Source organism: Chelonoidis abingdonii, chromosome 7 (assembly GCF_003597395.2).
Source record: "Chelonoidis abingdonii isolate Lonesome George chromosome 7, CheloAbing_2.0, whole genome shotgun sequence".
NCBI classification, from domain to species: domain Eukaryota; kingdom Metazoa; phylum Chordata; order Testudines; family Testudinidae; genus Chelonoidis; species Chelonoidis abingdonii.
Genome location: NC_133775.1, coordinates 39,368,859 through 39,388,523, shown reverse-complemented (window position 1 = coordinate 39,388,523; position 19,665 = coordinate 39,368,859). Strand labels below are relative to the sequence as shown.

The window sequence follows — 19,665 nt, the reverse complement described above, 5'->3', positions numbered from 1 at the left end:
TGGGAGAGATTAGCATACCAGCTACTCTCACAGACAACAGATTCAAAACACAGAGGATGTTCCCCTGGGCACAAATTTAGTTACACAAAAAAATACCCAATCTGATTCTACCTCTAATTGCATAAGACAGGTTACAAAGAAATAAACAAAACCCTATTTATTCCTTTTTAAAAACTTACTACTCTGATAAGAGGCTGGTTCCTTGATCTTTTTCACTCCGGCTGAAACTCTAAACAAAGGAAAAACTTCCCTCCTTCCTTTTGAAACATCTTGTTCCCCCATTGATTCTTCTGGTCAGGTGTTAGCTAGGCTAGTTGAACTTTTTAACCCTTTACAGGTAAAAGAGGCATTAACCCTTAACCATCTGTTTATGACAAACACTCAGCACTAGTCTAATGTTTTGGCAGAACATTACAGTCTGGAATGAATATTTTATTTGTTAAGCTTGCATAAAGATCAGACCTTCTAAGATAAAGATAAAGATAAAGATATTCTAAACGCAAATGTGTTTGATCTTTAGCACCTACCATCCTAAACCAATACCTGGTTTTCTAATCCTTTTAAATCTAAAACTATGAAGTAGGACAAATTCAGACACATATCTAATCACCACACATACGCTCACTTGTAAATTTACAGAAATTCTATTGCACGTAAGATTCAGCTCATACCCTTACTCTTACTGTTGTCTTCTGCATTATAAGATTTAAAAAAAAATAGATGTGAAAGCTGTAGTATTAAGACTATTCTTGATTTATATGACCATTTCAATCGTCATAAGCAATATTTTAGCCATTTTTAAAAATCTAGCAGATATTTACTTCTGAAGATATTACTGAAGGAAGCAGGATGTAAATTTTACAAGATTAGTAATGAAATACATAGCTTTTCATCACTGGTTACCAGTTCAAACTCAATCCAACTCAGAAATGAATAAAGGCTGTGTCTATCTCTGGCTCTTTGAAGGTCTACATGATATGGGTTTGACTATCTCCGTTATCAGTAAACAGATGTCCAGATCACAGAGGACCACCTCTACAACTAGCATGCCTGTTGGCAGTTTCAGTAAAGGAAGTCAACAAACAGACTATTCTCACATTTTGAGGTGACCCTTCCAAGCCAGTATGGGAAAACTTGAATTGCTGCCATCTATGTTGTTCCTATTCCAAGCTGTCACTTCGGCATCTTTCATCAACATTAAATCCAGAAATATTGTTAAAAGAGATTAGATTAGAGATTAAATTTAAATGAACAACATTATTAACTATTTTATAAATTAATCATGTGGTTAATATATACCAAACAGAATATAAAAGATCAGCTGTTCTCAAACTGAGGGTCAGGACCCCATAGTGGGTAACGACCCCGTTTCATTGATCAGGGCTGGCGTTAGACTTGCTGGGACCCAGGGCCGAAGCCCCATCACTGAGGGCCAAAGCCCAAGGGCTTCAGCACTGGGTGGCAGGACTCAAGTTACAGGCCCCAAGTCTGGGGCTGAAGCCCTTGGGCTTTGGCCTCTGCCACCCTGGGTGGTGGGGCTTCAGTGTTGGTTCTCCCTTCCCCCCCTTGGGTGGTGGGGCTTGGGCAGGCCCAGGCTTCCCCCCTCCTTGGGTCACGTAGTAATTTTTGTTGTCAGAAGGGGGTTGCGGTACAATGAAGTTCGAGAACCTCTGATCTAGATTAAAAATAATCCCCAAAACATTTGCTTTGTTCTGAATTTTAAATTACAGACCATTAGGAATGAATGAATACACTTGAAAATTAGCTACCAGTGATTAAAATGACATTGAACTAAATTTTCAAATGTTGTTCTGATAGGTCACTTTGTAGTCCCTGAAATATAAGTAGCACAGACTTTATAAATCAATCACAAGTGTACTGGGAATTAGGATTACAGTTCCAAAAAAGTCTTTATTGGTCCTACCAATTATTGGTTCTCATTCCTCTTACTCCAATTAAAAACTGGAAAAGCCATTCCACCATAGCCATAAGACTTATTGCACACAGGTTCAACTACCTTAGTTAGGAGGAAGATCACAGGAAAGGTGGTGTTAGGATTACTTTACTGAAGAGTCATCCTACTTTGAAAGCTAATCCTTCAAACGAGGTTATTTCCAAAAAATTTTACATCTGAATTGAATATTTCTTTCTCTAACTAGGTATCTAGGGAGGACTGTTCCAAGATTCCTAGAATGGAAAGAAAAACAAAGGCTTCTATCTTCCTCCTAGTTGTTGGGAAAAAGTTAGCATATCAAATGAAGCTGGAGTACAATGTCCTGGAATCCTGAGGCAATACTTGTTATGACATAGGTATATCTGCTGTGTGCAGTCTCCAATTATCAGGGACTTTACATTCAAATAAGGCTCTCCCCCCACAAGAAAGATCATTTAGATTAAGGTAGGGTTCAAATTTAAGAATAGCTATTCCTGATTAATTCCCAGTAAGGAATTATTCTAATTCTGAAATAAGAGCACTTTCCAGAATAACTTCTTGTGTACAGTATCAGAGGGGTAGCCGTGTTAGTCTGGATCTGTAAAAGCAGCAAAGAGTCCTGTGGCATCTTATAGATGCATCCGACGAAGTGGGTATTCACCCATGAAAGCTCATGCTCCAATATGTCTGTTAGTCTATAAGGTGCCACAGGACTCTTTGCTGTTCTTGTGTACACAAGCTCTAAGTAAAGACGTCAACATCTTTGGCCATCAAGTGTGCTTATGCAGAAGCAGTTTCCTGGATAGGATAGGATAGGATACGTTCCTTTGGCAAACAGCAAGGGATTGCAGAATAAGACATACAATACAATCACATATCTGATTACAATATACACTCAGACCTGGTCTACACTTAAAAGTTAGAACAGCAGAGCTTCAATGCTAAGTGGTGTGAAAAATTCAATCTATAGCGCTGACCTAACCCACAGTGTACATGCACCTAGGTCAACAGATTCTTCCAGCGACCTAACTACTGCTGCGCAAGAAGGAGCAATACCTACAGCAATGGAAAAACCTCTTCCATCACTGTAGGAAGCATCTACACTACAGTGCTAGAGCAGCGCCATAGCTGTGCCACTGTAGTGCCCATACTGTAGTCAGGGCCTTAGTATATAGTGGTTCCCAAACTTGTTCTGCCGCTTGTGCAGGGAAAGCCCCTGGCAGGCTGGGCCGGTTTGTTTACCTGCCGCATCTGCAGGTTCGGCCAATCATGGCTCCCAGTGGCCACAGTTCACTGCTCCAAGTCAATGGGAGCTGCTGGAAGCGGAAGACAGCGTGTCCCTCAGCCTGGCCTGCCAGGGGCTTTCCCTGCATAAGCAACAGAACAAGTTTGGGAATCACTGGTCTACTAGGATAATGGGTGCTATAGAAAAGCCTCCGGTAGATGCCAACCTTTTGGAGCTTAATTCTACAATAATAAAACAGTTCAAAAACCACTGTAGTCTTTTCTTGTGTTTAAAAATATCTGTAATCTTCTTTCCTTCTTAAAAAAAAGACTTTACACACCGTAAGGTCCAATACACGAGACATTGTCTTGAGCCTACTAAGACATTATAGGATTGCAGTGGTGACAATTCCCCAAAAATATCATTAAAAAAGTCACATCACACTTACCAACAGCACTCAAGATCAGTCTCTAACAAAAATATTTTGCAGCAGACTGGGACACACTAATATTCACAATAAGGGAGCAGTATAGGGACAGCAATAAAAGAATTAAAAGAACAAACTTCTTAAAGATGTTTCAGATATTGGGATAGTTTTCAGCTACACCAATGGTTCTCAACCTGTGGTCCACGGATGTGTGGGAGTCTGCAAACAAGGTCTAAAGGGACCTGCATCTCCATTCAAAAAAATTTAGGGGCCCACTATGCAATACTACCAACCTTTCTGCTTTGACAAGTTTACTCTGAGGCAATACACAAAGCAATTTTTGTAGAAGATATAGCTTTACAAAATGTGTTACACACAAACAAGTTTCCTTCCCTATCTACCACACTCATGTTATTCCACAGTTTCTTCCTTGTTATAAACTTAAACAACTGCAGTACAGGTTATGGAAACTGCATTGGAACTATGTAGTTACAGCAAATTTATCAGACTCTAACTTACATTTGAAAAGAATGATCAGAATGAAAATTCTAATCTCTACTATAAGAACATAATGGCACAATACCATAGCCCAGAATTTTCCTTTTAAGATAATCAGTCCCATAGTGCCTACCTACATCATTAACAGACTTGTTAATCCTTTATCACCTGGAAACAGAAATTCCCCGATCTTGATTCATTTTAACACCACACAACGCTTAGATGTATCCTTACTCACAAAGATCAAACATAAATTCAGATAAACTTATGGGTCAGATAAACTTGTGTGGGAACAAAAATAGTGGAATATGAAAACCTCTCTGACCACATCTTTTCTAGTGAACATTTCCAACATCTGAGACTTTGTTCTTCGCTTCTCCCATTGGACAGAGACATTTGGACACACCTAAGGCAACAATATCAAGTGTCAGATTTGAAATCCTTTGATCACCTGGACCTGTTGTACATCCTTCAAAAGATCAGTTTTAGAATCTCTAATATTAAACCTTCCTCCACACCAGAATAGTCTAACTTTGCCCACGGCAAACTATTCACAATTCTCAAAATAGCTACAAAGCCAAAGTCAGGCAAATCTAAATCATTAATTGCCATTCCGTGCCATCCAAACAGTGCTGAAGCAGCAACTCTTGATGAAAGCAAAGGATTTTACCTACGTTCAGTGAGACATTTAAAAACAATCATAGGAGGGTAACAGGAAAAAGAGCTTTTCACCTCTAGGTTAGTGCTTCAAGTAAGGCCCACAATAGAAAACTGTTAGTCTGATGGACCTTTTACGGTTTGTGAAGTCAGACCAAAATCTGTGTTCAGAAAGCAGGGATCCACTATTGGCGCTGACACCTTTGTGGTCAGTCTCCGTAGAATCCAAAAAGTGAATGAATACAAAGACTGAAATCTCTCATCTTAAGGACAGTTCCTCTGTCAGCAGAGAGGCACATCCACGGTGCAAAGAAATCTGCCATTGTTTGTACACTTCCTTTTAAATGGGATAGATTATTTCTATTTACACTGGTGTCAAGTGAGCATCTTAAACCAGCACCAAAGTCACTTCACTTTTTTAATTTCTTTTACTATTGAAATATTTCATGTTGATTCTTAAGCTTTTGTCCTGTGTCTTGTCTAGCTTTATGAGTCTATGAATTAATGACATGTATTGTTTACCTGTTCCAGGATGTTTCAACTCCACTTAGGGATACAAAGATAAGGGCACTCTATGCACCTTTCAAGATAAAGGATCCATGTGGTAGGTGGGGGAGGGTAACTGCAGCAATCCCCAAATGGGGCAGTGCACCCCAAAGCCATCACTACTCCTCTGCCCTGAACCCAGCGACACAGCAGAGGAGACGGGGTCAGAGGCCCTCTTCAGCAATATGCAGAATAACACCTGAAAGATGGATCCAAGAGGCCAGCACTGGCTATGTAGTTTTTATATTTAATTTCTGAGGTCTGTCTAAGCACGGCCATTATACACCTTTCAAGTCATACCCTTCCTCAATCCGAGTTAACTCCCAGATGTAGACAAGAGCTCAGGGCTGGTCTACACTACGGGGTAAAATCGATTTTAGATACGCAATTTCAGCTACGTGAATAACGTAGCTGAAGTCGAATATCTAAAATCGATTTACTCACCCGTCCTCACCGCGCGGGATCGATGTCCGCGGCTCGCCATGTCGATTCCGGAACTCCGTTGGGGTTGCTGGAGTTCCGGAATCGATATAAGTGCGCTCAGGGATCGATATATCCTGTCTAGATTAGACACAATATATCGATCCCCGGCGTAGTCTAGATGTGGCCTTTCAGACTAGCAGGGTGCAACGTCGGGGAAGGGGCACTTACAGCCCCTCCATCATGAAGCCAACGCCTTGGGAATCTTTCTTCAATAATTCAAAAGCCTCACTGGAGCCTGGTTATCAATCTGAGACACGGAGCTATTACGGACCTGGGAGCTTGAGATACAAGCATGGCCCTGAAACTCATGGAAGCTGGGGGAGGGACGGCGGGTCAGAGCCCCTAACTTCGCCCGACTCAACCTCCCCACTTCAGGGACACCCCGGCCCGTAAACCCCGCCTGCCGGTGCTCGCACTCCAAGCCTGCGGCCCCAGCGGCTCAGTACACGTGGCACTGCTGCTGCGGGAGCCGCCCCCCCGCGCCGGTACCTGTTACTCCAGATGCCGTAGAGCAGCTCCACAAAGGCGAAGGAGAGATTGAGGCAGAGGAAAAAGAACAGGTTCCGCGAGGTCTTGTCGGACAGGATGGACCTAGACACAGGGCACAGCGGTCACTCGCTGCCGCGGCCCCGGGAAGGGCAACTGCAGCGCGGGGCACGGCCACTGCCCGGCAGCTGATAGCGTGAACCCGGGGGGCGGGGGCGGCCAAGCGCACAGCCACCGCCCCTTCCCTCCGCAGGTGGCCGGGTCCCTCGGGCGCCGCTCCTAGGCACAGAGCCCCCGCCGAGGCCTGGGGCCGCCGGCTCCATCCCAGCCACTGCCACCCCCCAGTTCCGGGGAGCGCGCCCCAGGAGACCCCCCCGGGGCCGGCCCCCGCCGCTCACCTGAACCAGCCCGAGACCTTGCTGAGCAGGTTGAACTTGGGTGGTTTGTACTCATCGTCCTTGATGGATAAAGGCAACATCTTCCCGGCGCCGGGCGCAGGCAACTCCGGAAACGAGCGGGGCAGGCTGGGAGCGGCGCGGCTGCAGCGCCCCTTCGCCGCGCCGGGATCCGCTTCCGACACCTGCTCTGCGCCTGCGCAGGCGCCACGAGAGACAGTGGGTGTGGCCAGAAACCCAGTTCCATGTTTGGGGGCGGAGCTAGACCAGGAGAGAAGAGCGATTGGCAGGCCAATGGCCCCGGACTTTATCCGGAAGGGGCGGGGACGGGTGAGGGGAAGCTGGTGTCTGAGCCTGGCGGCGTGTTCCCTTTCTCCTTATTTCCGGGCGGGTTCGGCCAGGCTTGGCCGGTTGTGGGTGTGCTGCGGCAGTAGCCTCTGCCGCGGGGGTGCTGAGCCCGCAGCTATGCTGCTGTAGCCAGAGCCTGCGGAGGAGAGATGTCTGTGATCTTTCCCCCTGACTGCAGCCCTTTACAGCTACACTTCTCCGTCCGAATCCTTTTCTGGACGTTCAAAAAATGACTTTTCCTTGAGTCTGCTCGCTATCTCAGCACCCACAGTCCTCTGTGTGGTACCTCCTTTCTAAATCAAAATGATCTTCTTTTTACTGCAGAGCTGCGCTGCTTGACCCAGCCCCTTCGGCACTGCAGCTTGAAAGCGCAGTTCAGGGAAATCAATTATTTGCTTGCAGATCACCTTCATCTTTTGATAGGTGAGAGAAGCTGTATGGATCCTCCTGCCAACACACACACCAGTCCAGGGACGCATTCTATACAGCAATTACTTTAGCTATTTCATTTCCATGAACTTTATACAGCGTTCTCAGAGGTAGTCATATCCTAACAGTCTTGAAAGATTATTTTGTTACTGAATAAAAACTGCCGAAGGTGGCTGCAAAATTCTCACTGTACTGTAGTATCCTATCAGATAAAATAGTATTTGTATCAGCGAAGGCGTGAATAGGTTAGATATGTAGATTTCCCTTCTATTTTCTATTTAAATGAACTTCACATAATTATAACATCTTGTTTTTCTGTGTGACTCGCAATCTATAGAGAAATATTTGTATTTGAACGGGAATGAGGAAGAGATTTAATAAAGACTGTAAAACAAGGGAAATTTAGTTTTATACAGTCGCAGGTACATTTCAAGGTGAACTTCTCACATAAAACAGATGGGTCTGACACTGAAAACAAACACATGCAAAAAATATCTGACTCTCTGTAAGAATCAAAGCTTGCTTGAAAGAAGAGTTGACACAAACTGTTGTGGTCGGGATAAAGCATGAACTACAAATTCGAGCCTGCTGGGAGGAGGAGTTTTCATCCAGCAGGAAGTACTATGCCACAGGAAGGGAAGGTAGTACGGGCTTGTTCCAGACCTTCTGCTGAATCTCTCATGTTGGGATGAGGAGAGGAGGGTTTTTCTATCGATGTTGTTGACTTAAAAATACAACCAGTGCAAACTAACTGAGTTTACAAAAAATGCGCACACTTCTTAGGCTTGGTCAAAAATCTCCATTCTTCCTCATGTAAATCAAGGCTTAGACAAATAATCTGTCTCGCTCACGGTCTCCAGCATTCTAGGTAAGAATACATTAAAATGCAATTATATGGAAGGTATTTTAGATTTGGACAACGATGTGAAGTGGCTGTTCTTTGAATAATTTAATTTATTTGGATTTTTTTAATGAACTGTTCATAAAATGAATGCTGCTTATTAGAATGAGTAGGGGGATACTGTATAGGCAGAGAGACAGCAGCTTTAGAATAATTCTTTCTTAAAAGGAGGGTTAAAATTGCATATCTTGACTTTCTCAGTATTTGTATTTTATTTTTGTTTAAAAGAGGTATTCCTTACGAAGGAATGTTGAGTTTTTGAATGTGGGAAGAAGCCCAATACAGTGCAGTGGAATTTTATATCCTACTTTGCTGCATTGTTCAGCATATTCATACATGAAAGCACCGTGATACTAATTCTAATTTAATATCTTAAATTGAGATTCATCTGTGATATCCTTATTTATCATTTACAGCCCATTGTATGTTATTAAGTAAACACAAATGTACAGAAAGTTTTAAAATAGCACATAACACTTATGTTTGCATTTTCAATGTGCTTTAAAATATTAACTAGTTAATCTTCACAACAATCTTGGCAAGTATCACAATGCCTGTTTTGAAAATAGGGAATCTGAGATACAATTTAAGATCCGCATTTTTAAAAATTCATACTGATTGCAACTGTATCAGTTTTCAGGAGACCATCTTGAGACACCTCTGGAATGATAAATTCTGAGAAGCTGCACCTCCTATTGATTTAATTAGGACTTGCACTTCTAAAAGTTAGGCACAATGGTGTCTCAGATTGGACACTCACAAATTGAGGTAGCCAAATTCAGTGGTCACTTTTGAAAACGGTGTAAGTGATTTCTCCAAGGTCACACAGAATCAGAACCAGAACCTAAACTCAGGAGGTCCTGACTGCCTGTCACATGTTCAGATCACTAGACTGTGCTGTAAATATACACACTTTCCAATTTGCATTTCTATCAGTTAAGTTCATATAACCTAAAATAAGTTATTTTGTTGATATGGAAGCATAGGTTCAACAACTTAATGCTAGCTCTTCCTCTTCTAAGTTTCCATATTTCTGTTGTCCATAGAAGCAGGTATCTATGTTCCTCAAACAGACAGATTTAACAAAAAAAAAAAAAAAACCCTCACAAATTTCCTCTTAATCTGGAGAAAAGAAGATGGGGGGGGGGTAACATAACAGTTTTCAAGTACACAAAAGGTTGTTATAAGAAGGAGAGTGAAAAATTGTTCTTGTTCTACGGACTCCTGCCATGAGAGCAGGGGACTGGCCTAGATGACCTATTGAGGTCTCTTCCAGTCCTCTACATCTATGATTGGCTTCCATCCAAAATGTATGAAATGCTCACTCTGATTCGCAAGCGTGGAAAACGCTGCCTCTGCAGTTCACAGATACCCATAAAGTACAAACCTTTATTATTAACTATTTGTGTTAGAGTACTAGCTAGAGGCGCCAACAAAAATTGTGGCCATATTGTGCTAGGCACAGTGCAAACACAGAGTATAAATAATCCTGCCCCAAAGAATTTAATAATGTAAATGGGGGGGAGTATTTCCCTGTCTACAAAATGAGGATGCCACTAGACAGAGAGATTAAGGCCCCAATCCTACAATGGCCTGCAGGCAGGGAGACCCCTAGTTCCTTCACTGGCACAAGTGACCTGTCCAATGTCGTATGGGAAATCTGTGACAAACCTATGAACTGAATCTGGATCTCCTGGACTGCAATCTAGTGCCTTAACTACAAGACCTACCTTCCTTTCTGCCCTTCCACTTTTGCTACCATCCCACCTACCCTCTTGCCCCTGAACTTTTATTGCCATCCCCACCTAACTTGCCTTCAGAAGAGATGGGAAAAATCATAAAACCAAGTGATCACCATACGTGCTTCCCCTTTAACCTCTAAATCAACCAATAAACGGGGGAGATGGAGAACATGAAAGGTATGCACTGGGAAAATGGGAGACTATCACCTGAACCAGCTGTGATTATGGTAACTACGATGTAGTATAATGTGATCTAGTGGATACGGCCTATTGGACTGAGATTGAGGACACCTGAGTTCTTTTCATAGCTCTGTGTCACCAACCTGATGTTTCATTTTGGGCTGGTCACTTCAACTATCTTGTTTATTTAGATCGTAAACTCATCCAGACTACCTAGCAAAACGGGGCTGTGTTGTTTGTAAGTGGCCTGTAAGTGTTACTGTAATAGAAATAAATAATACTGCAATAAGCAGCTAAACATGCTTCAGGTACGAACTTTTTTCTTTCTAACATGCTAGTTTAGCAATGCATTTTTATAGTGGTCATGAAATCCAATGAAAACTCTTCAGCTGAACAACAGGAAAAGATGGAAAGTTGCCAAGAATGTGTACATTCATCACTTGTTGAGATGAACACTTGCCTTATACACAACACAAGATCCTCTCATATACACAAACGTATATGAGAGGATCTTGGGTGGTTGGTGAGCAAATGCATGATCAAAAGTTACATAATTCCTTTTGCCTCCAACAGATCCATACAGAATTGATTTCACTTAATCAGCGCCATCCTTTAAAACAAACCAAAATAAACCCAGTCCAATTTGGCAAAAATGAGGTAAGTACATTTTTTTAAAACTAAAAGTATGACTTTAATACATTGTTTCATCCTAATATTTTCTAAACTGGTCTATATATTGTGTAATTAATTAAGTGCTTGCATTTATTGTATCCAGAGGAAAGTAACATCCCTGTAAACTTTAAATACTTTTTCTAGGGTTTAAAACATGAAGGATCATCAAGTGCCACCAATTTTTAAATAGAACTCCTCACTGAAATCAGTGAGGGGAGGGGTGCTTCTGCTTAAGCAAAGCAAAAGCCACTCCCAGCATATCACCCACTCGTAGTTTTTTAATAATCTTTATTGATCAGTAGCAAGCTTAGAAAGTTGCATCTGACTCATATCTGTCTTGAGAATAAAAGAGAGCAAAAGTACATAACAATTTTAAAAGTTTACCTAAGATAACCATCAACAAAGAATCCTCCCTGAATAGCTGCTCTATGAGAAAGAGTGAGGTCCATGTTAATTTTACATTGAACTGACAAATATGTAGGTAGACAATCGATGAATTTTCTCTTCCCATTTCAATTTTTGTTAATAAAGAGGTCATCACATCTGTAAGCTACCAGGAAGAGTTATGGGAATCCGACTACTTCGCTTCTCTTCTGTGGTGATCTTTCTCTTACTCCTCGTGGCAGGTGCTTTAATGGCTTTGCTTCCTAACACTAAAGATGACAAAATGCCCAATTTGCGAAGGGAACCAAAATCCCAGAGCCAATCTGCCTTGGATTCATTTACTCTTGTTATGCAGACATACAATAGGACTGACTTATTGTTGAAGCTCTTAAATCATTATCAAGCCATCCCCCATCTACACAAAGTGGTTGTTGTGTGGAACAATGTTGGGGAGAAGATACCAGAGGAAATGTGGAATTCCCTGGGACCCCATCCTGTACCTGTTGTCTTCAAAGTGCAGACCATGAATCGCATGAGGAACAGACTCCAGATCTTCCCTGAACTGGAAACACAAGGTAATGAATGCCTCATTCTTATACGTAGCATTGTTGCTAACAATATTATTTACACTTTTCAGGACACTTATTTTATCTGTCACTCAGAACAACTGCATATTTTATCATTATGGAAAAAATCCCACTGACCAAGTGGATCCAGAAACCTCTGAATCCAGCAGATGTTGAGCAATTCCACTTAGCAGAAAATAGTGGCTGGGAAGATGTAAGTAGCGGGACAAATGGAGATCCTGTAGCATGGACCCTTCGGAGGCTGTATTAGAAGCACTGGGTGGAGGAGAGAATGGAGGGAGGGCACTTGCTGTACTCATGGAAATGTGGTTGCTATCTCAGTTTCTTCTTTCAGGCAAAGGTGACTAGATAGATTAGCTTTCCAGCCAGATCCAAAATTCCTCCCTAATCCAACAAAACTAACATTAAAAAAAGTCCAAATCAGTACAGGGGTTCACATACCTTCTTCTACAGCAGGGGTGGGCAAACTTTTTGGCCTGAGGGCCACATTGGGTTTCCAAAATTGTATGGAGGGCTGGTTGGGATGGCTGTGCCTCCCAAAACAGCCAGGCGTGGCCTGATCCTCCCTGTTTCTCGCCCCCTGATGCCCCCCCCCGGGACTCCTGCCCCATCCAACTCCGTTCCCTGTCCCCTTACAGCCCCCCCAGACCCCTGCCCCATCCAACCCTCCTTGTTCCCTGACTGCCTCCCGCCACCCCTGCCAACCCCTCCTCTCATTCCTGACTGTCCCCCTGGAACCCCTGCCTCTATTCAGCCCCCCTGTTCCCTGCCCTCTGCCCACCTTGACCACCCCCCAAACTCCCCTGCCCTCTATTCAACCCCTCCTGCTCCCTGCCCCCTTACCACGCTCCCTGGAGCACTAGTGACTGGTGGCACTACAACCACAGTGCCCAGAGCACCAAGACAGGCAGCCGTGCCGCCTGGTTGGAGCCAGCCACACCACCGTGCAGCACAGAGCACCAGGTCAGGCTATGACTCTGCAGCTGCGTGGCCCGGGAAGAGCTCATAGCCTGGCCGCCCAGAGCATTGTGCTGGCTGCACAGTGAGCTGAGGCTGCACGGAAGGGGGGACAGCAGGGGAGGGGCCAGGGGCTAGCCTCCTGGGCCAGGAGCTTGGGGGCCTGGCAGGAGGGTCCTGCGGGCAGGATGTGGCCCGAGGGTCGGAGTTTGCCCATCTCTGTTTTACAGCCGTTTGGTGGAAATCCAAAAGCATGTGCTGCTCTCTATATTCCCTCCTTAGCCCAGTCTGATTATTTAGCCCAAATCACTGCTTCTTCTCCAAGTATTTTTCCCTTCCCTTTGGCTTTTCATCCAGGCCTCTTCTTCAACTTTTTGCAGGAGAGACCCGACAACAAGTCCTGTTTCCTTCAAGTAAAAAGACACATAAATCCCACCTCTTTTGTGGTCTCTTTCTTGTATAAAAGAAACTATTTTATTTCACTACCCCCTATGCTAGAATACCTTGCTACTCAACCTAAAATTCCCAGAAACCTCTGAGCACTACAGCCCCCAGAATGCCCTGCTGCTTAATCAGGTTGCACTGAGCCATACCATTGCCTTAAAGGGATCACCATTATGTTTTCTTCCTACTTGCATCCTGCTTTCACCCCTACATGCTGCATGTTTTCAGGTTCTAGGGTCTCATACAAGGCTAGAAAGGACCACAAAATCATCTAGTCTGATTCCCTGTGTATGACAAATCCACCCAGCACTCACATACCAAACCCAACCACTGAAATTCAACCATAGTATTATACATGAAACTAGACTATTACATGCAACAGGGAGATAATAAGAGTGACAGAGGAGCATGAATGCCTGAGACTTCTGCAATGTCAGGGAACTGATTAAGTGAGATATACCCAGTTAATCCCTGCAGTTGACTGCATCCCATGCTGCAGAGGAAGGTGAACCTTCCTCCCTTACTCTGCCTAAAGTCACCAGAGATCGGAAGCAACAGGCCTTATCATGCAGTTAATAAGAGGGAATTCTTGTCTGTATAATATGCTACTTTTGCCTGTCTAGGTCCCAGAGAAGTGGTGTGGAAATACTTATGTCTTGGTGTTTCCTTGATATTAAGAAATAATTATGTGGAAAATCATATAATCCATCATACTGGACAATATGGGATCTGATTTTTTTCCTTGATTTTTATAGTTGTCCTTTTCACAGTATTAAAAAGCTATTATGACTGCAACCTGACCTGCAAATTAGTAAAGTCGGTTGTATTCCTTTGATAGCTCAGTGGTTTGAGCATTGGCCTGCTAAACCCAGGGTTGTGAGCTTAATCCTTGAGGGGGCCATTTAGGGAACTGGGATAAAAATCTGGAGATTGGTCCTGCTCTGAGTAGGGAATTAGACTAGATGACCTCCTGAAATCCCTTCCAACCCTGATAATCTATGATTCTATGAACCCCTCCGCCCACAGATTTTCTGCTGTTCAGTTATGCTACACAACTTGTAATGCTACAGTGATAGTTTGTGACTGATAATAGCAATAATGTGCTAAAAATGATGTTTGCTTCAGGTCAATTAATCATCTGTTACAATTGCAAAGTTAAACATCCTTTTCACTGCAACCTTAATATCTAAGTATATGTTTTCAGCCTATGTTTGCATGGTGATTTAGCTATGCAGCTCATCCTAATGTTCAAAGGAGTTATCTGACTAGTTTGTCATTGTATATAGCACAGGTAAATTCTCACATACAGGCAGTCCTCAGACTTATGACACAATTGGTTCCTGAAAATTGCATCGTAAATCGAAACAGCGAACTCAGAACTGCAATCCACTCCATTGCGGGACTGAGGGTTGTAAAGTCAAAACCAATGGTCGTTAAGTCGAATCAAAGTGTCAATCTAGAAGCATCGTATGTGCCATTTGTTGTAAGTCGAAGATCATAAAGTTGAGGACTGCTTATATTTATCACTTAATGATTTTAAATTTTTATTTACATGCATTAAAAAATTAAAATGTCTTTTCCCTCTCTTCAGCTGTTTTAATGATGGATGATGACACACTGATTAGTGCCTATGACCTTGCTTTTGCCTTCTCTGTTTGGAAGGTAATGTTTATATATTGCATCCTGCATATTTAAAATGGAGTTTATATCAGTTTTACTAAATGGAAAGATTAAATCAGTTCATTGTTGCTATTTCTAGGACATGCTGTTATCATCTGTCATATAGATGAGCAGCTAAATTCTAAAAGGCAAGACCCTCAAGAATAATATTTTAATGATACAAGATTACAGACTGCAGATATAAGCAATGTTTTTACCATTCCTCTGCTTAAAAAGCAAATTACCAAGTCACAGATATCAGAAAATCTAGTTGGTTAAATGCAACAGAGAAAATTTAACTTGATCTGGAAGCTGTGCACCAGAAATCAATAGTAATATTTCTCTTTACTGTGTAGAGATTATCTGTAGGCTTATTTTTGATCCCAAACGCATGAATGCAAATTAACTTTGGCCTGATGCAATTTGGCACTATATGATGTGGAGTGAAGCAGTGTATCAATTTCTGCTGGTCATTTTGTATTAACTTGCAACAATTTCTATGCGGTGCAGGCCAGCGGAGCGGATTATTTTATATTATCTGCACCTTTCATAGCAATTAATTTGCACCTCTATCAATAATAGCCTTATAAGGGATACTTATATTAAGAGGTTTTGTACAGCTGTATTGATTAACATTTTGATTGTACTGTGGAGCTCTAATTTTGCTATCTTTTGATTTTCTTACAGCAATTTCCAGATCAGATAGTGGGATTTGTTCCTAGAAAGCATGTTTCCAGTTCTTCAAGTATATACAGTTATGGCAGCTTTGAATTGCAGACACCTGGATTTGGAAATGGGGACCAGTACTCCATGGTTCTCATAGGAGCAGCATTCTTTCACAGTGGATACCTAGAACTCTTTCAAAAGCAGCCTGATGCTGTTCATGCTTTGATAGATGAAACTCAAAACTGTGATGATATTGTCATGAATTTTCTAGTGGCAAAGCATACTGGAAAGCCTTCAGGAGTGTTTGTGAAACCTGTTGACATAAGGAATTTAGAAAAAGAGACTAACAGTGGTTATTCCGGAATGTGGCACCGAGCAGAGCACTTGCTACAAAGATCTTACTGTCTAAATAAATTGGTTAATATTTATAACAGTATGCCATTAAAATATTCTAACATTATGATTTCTCAGTTTGGATTCCCTAATTATGCCAATCACAAGAATAAAATGTAAGCATGTATAATATAAGGGGTATAAGTTACACATCAAACAGTAAATTCAGATCAGTGTAAGTTAAATGCTGAGGGACCAGAAGAAGGCATGCATTACTCCAGCTTGTCCTCCTTTACACATAGCCTCTGAATTTTGCCCACAGTATTTTCTTTCCCCAGGGTAAATTATTGAGAAAGTTTAAAGAACAGTGTGTGTGTAATGTTCACTTATCATAAAATCACCTTAATCTCTTAATACTTGAGAAGCTGTTATTGTCAAAATTACAGGGCCAGATCTTCAAAAGCATGTGCAGAAAAATGCATAATCACTTGGTGTGCACATATGAAAAACTTAACTTCTATTTCTTTAGAATATATTTACCCAATCAAATGACATTTTGGCATATTTGTGTTGTTTATATATATATATCTTATGAGACTGTTCTATTTTTCTCAACAATTTCTAGTGAAAACTTCTAAGGGTTACACTGAGCTGTTTGCAAGGGTACTAGACTTGGTTATAAAACTCCTCAAAGCTTGTATGTTAACTAGTGTTCTTCAGCGTGAAATGTGCCTGAGGTTCCAATCAAACCATAAGCCTAACTAAGTCATGGAACAAAGAACAGTCTCAGTATCAAACATCTCTAGGAGCCTCACCTACAACACTGGCCACTGAGGGGTTATGGAGCATGATGTGGCTGATGCCGCCTTTTCTCCTATCATTACTTTGCCCACAGTCACTGGGACGCTGCTCAGGAACTGAAAGGTAAAAGTTCTAATTGCTAACTTGGGAAAGATAATGAACATGGAAAGCATATATCATAAGAAATGTAGCTTACTCTACCACATATGCAGCCAAAAGAGACAGGTGCCATATTTGCCATTTACTACAGCCTTTAGAACTTACTCTTATATCTGTATTTTGCATGTACAGTAGAACCTCAGAGTTATAAATGCCTCAGGAATGGAGGTTGTTTGTAACTCTAAAATGTTCCTAACTGAACAAAACATGGTTGTTCTTTCAAAAGTTTACAGCTGAACATTGATTTAGTGCAGCTTTGAAACTTTGCTATGCAGAAGAAAAATGCTACTTTCCGGTTTTTTGGGTTTTTTTAGTAGTTTATGTTTAACATTGTACTGTATTTGCCTTTTTTTTTTTTTTGGTCTATGCTGCTGCCTGATTGTATACTTCTGGTTCCAAATGAGGTATGTGGTTGACTGGTCAGTTCGTAACTCTGAGGTTCTACTGTACTTTATATTGGAGAAGTGTGCCTGAAAAGCAACTCAGATTTTAAAAAGAATGTTTTAAGTATAATTGTTGGTAGTAACTACAGATATACTGTATTTTGTCTGTCTAGCTGTTTTGCATCTGATCCAGAAGGTATATTGTATAAGCATACAGGTCTACTTTTATTTTGTTTTACTGTTTGAACTGAATATATTCTATTTTTATTTCCTTCACCTGTTTTCAAATGGCAAAGCTAATAAACATCTATGATAAAAAATAAAATGTTGTGTAGTTAATGGAGACATTAGGAAATATGTTGTAGGCTACACACCTGCACTGGCAAGGACCGGACTAGATGACTTGTTGGGTCTTTTCAGTCTCTGAATTCTCCGGTCATGGTTATGTTAAATGGACTTGTTACCATTGGCTGTTATCAGCTTGGGACTGCTGAACTAGTACTGGAAATATTTTAAATGTTAGGGTATATAGGACAAAACCATTATAAAAAATATTCTTGGGATGTGGAAGAAATAATCTATGGCAATGTAATTTAGACACTGGCAGATCAGATCAGTGAGCCTTAGTGGAACCAAGTCTCAGAACTAAAAAGGAGTTAGTCCCATCTACACTAGCAGTAAAAATTGTTCTAAATGCTGGTTCAAGGGGATCTGTGGCAGACACCCATTGTCAGGAATGAGTCATTTTCCTGGTGTAGACATGGTTTATGATTATCATTCTTGTAATGGGTTAGCTGAGCAAAAAAGACTCTTAGATAATGTCAGAAGTTCTTTACAAGTAGGCTGATTATGACCATGCTTTTTACACTTGTTCTATAGTTGTATTATGGGATTTGTGTTATATACAGTGTAATCTTCTTAGCCCTAGCAGTTGTCAAATGTTAAGTGGCCAAGTATGTTTTAATGTGAAGACTAAAACTCTGCTTACTGCTCTTGTTGGAGTAATCAATGTAGATTTAATGATCACACAACAGTGATAAATAGTATATGTATATCTGTGGTCTTTCTACCAATGCAGACCTGCTTGCAGTAACTCACTGTGCATCATTTGCTTATTGTTGCTTCTGTGACTTTTTTTCTTTTCTGTATCAGTTGTCAATTAATAAAAGAAGGGTTCATCATACTGATAAATTAATTTGTAGCATTGTTAGACAAATTATATACTTACGTACTTTTTTGTCTTATAATAGTACTATTGGCAAAGTTTTCAAGTGTTAGGTACGCTGTTCCCACAAAATTGGTGTACAAACTCACCCCACCTAACAAATCTTGCCTTTCTGCAGGCAGTTTGGACAAACAGTTGCAATATGTACCCAAAGGGTTAGATTAGCGCCCTTCCCCCCATTTGAAAATTTGGCATTAAGCATCTGGTTCAAACATAGTAGTTGAAGAAAATTAAAATCTCATACTGCAACTCTAGCCCTAAGTCATCTTCCTGTGCCTAGGAATTCAAAGTGTTACTGCTATATCTTCCTTCAATTGGTATGGGTAGCAGCTCTATTTGCCATATATTGAAGTTCCACAAGGGACAGGGGAGTATGAAGCCCTACCCTATAATTTCCCTCAGGATTTTTTTTTTTTTTGAAGGAAACCAGCCCATGTAAGGCCCATCCATCCCATCTTCAAATCTGTTTGAAGCTTACACCACTAGGACTGGATTAGTCAGTGAATGAACAAATTCTGAAAATCAGAAGTGGTACAACATGGGAGGTAGGGAGTTTATTTACATGAGTTCTTGCCATCTCAAGTTTTTCAACAGCTTACTCCCAAGGTACAGAGTTTGGGGGGAAGTAACCCACTTTGGCAACTTTTACTCATACTGAAAAGTACGTACTTGTGCATGTAGTCCCTTTTTAAGTCAGTAGTGTAACTGATCCCTGTGCAAAGGGCTAGCACAAGGTGTGTGCACCATGTAAGTCCCAGTTAAAACAGGGTTAAGTGGGCGTAAACTATTACTATTCCAAGTTAATAAAAGGTTGCAAAAAGAGGTCCACTGTGAGATCAGAAGCAAACTGTTTTGCTCTCTTCCCACACCGACAAATCCATGAAAATAAAATAACTTTACATATGCACATGTACGGAGTGGTATTGCTGAGCTGGTGGGGATTGAATTGGAAGAAGCAGGAGCTGATGGGCAATGGGAAGTTCTAAAATGACAAGGGGTTGGACTGGTGCACTGAGCGTGGTGGCCTTTTAAGGCAGGCATAGCCTACCATGGCTTTTGCAGGGCCTCAGCCCCTTTAAAACTTAAGGATTGTGGCAGCATTGGTCTTCAGACAAGTTGTGTGACTAATCAGATGATGAAGCTGA

The 19,665-nt window shown here is 41.6% G+C and overlaps 2 protein-coding genes across 4 annotated transcripts in view; one reads left to right on the top strand and one right to left on the bottom strand.

Moving 5' to 3' along the window:
* Window positions 1–6,836, bottom strand: part of SLC30A7 (solute carrier family 30 member 7) — a 60,171-nt gene extending 53,335 nt beyond the window's left edge. For all 3 annotated transcript variants that reach the window (XM_075067831.1, XM_032804953.2, XM_075067832.1), the window contains exons 1-2: window positions 6,654–6,836; window positions 6,259–6,360 (exon numbers count right to left, since the gene is read on the bottom strand). In XM_075067831.1, coding sequence (XP_074923932.1) covers window positions 6,259–6,360; window positions 6,654–6,708 — 157 coding nt within the window. In that variant the 5' untranslated portion in view covers window positions 6,709–6,836. The remainder of the gene's footprint in view (window positions 1–6,258; window positions 6,361–6,653) is intronic.
* A 1,201-nt stretch (window positions 6,837–8,037) lies between these two features.
* Window positions 8,038–17,620, top strand: EXTL2 (exostosin like glycosyltransferase 2). Its single transcript, XM_032804982.2, has 5 exons — window positions 8,038–8,295; window positions 10,824–10,907; window positions 11,454–11,881; window positions 14,886–14,956; window positions 15,641–17,620. The coding sequence occupies exons 2-5, from the start codon at window positions 10,903–10,905 to the stop codon at window positions 16,130–16,132; spliced, it is 996 nt and encodes a 331-aa protein (XP_032660873.1). The 5' UTR covers window positions 8,038–8,295; window positions 10,824–10,902; the 3' UTR covers window positions 16,133–17,620.
* Window positions 17,621–19,665: the final 2,045 nt, after the last annotated feature.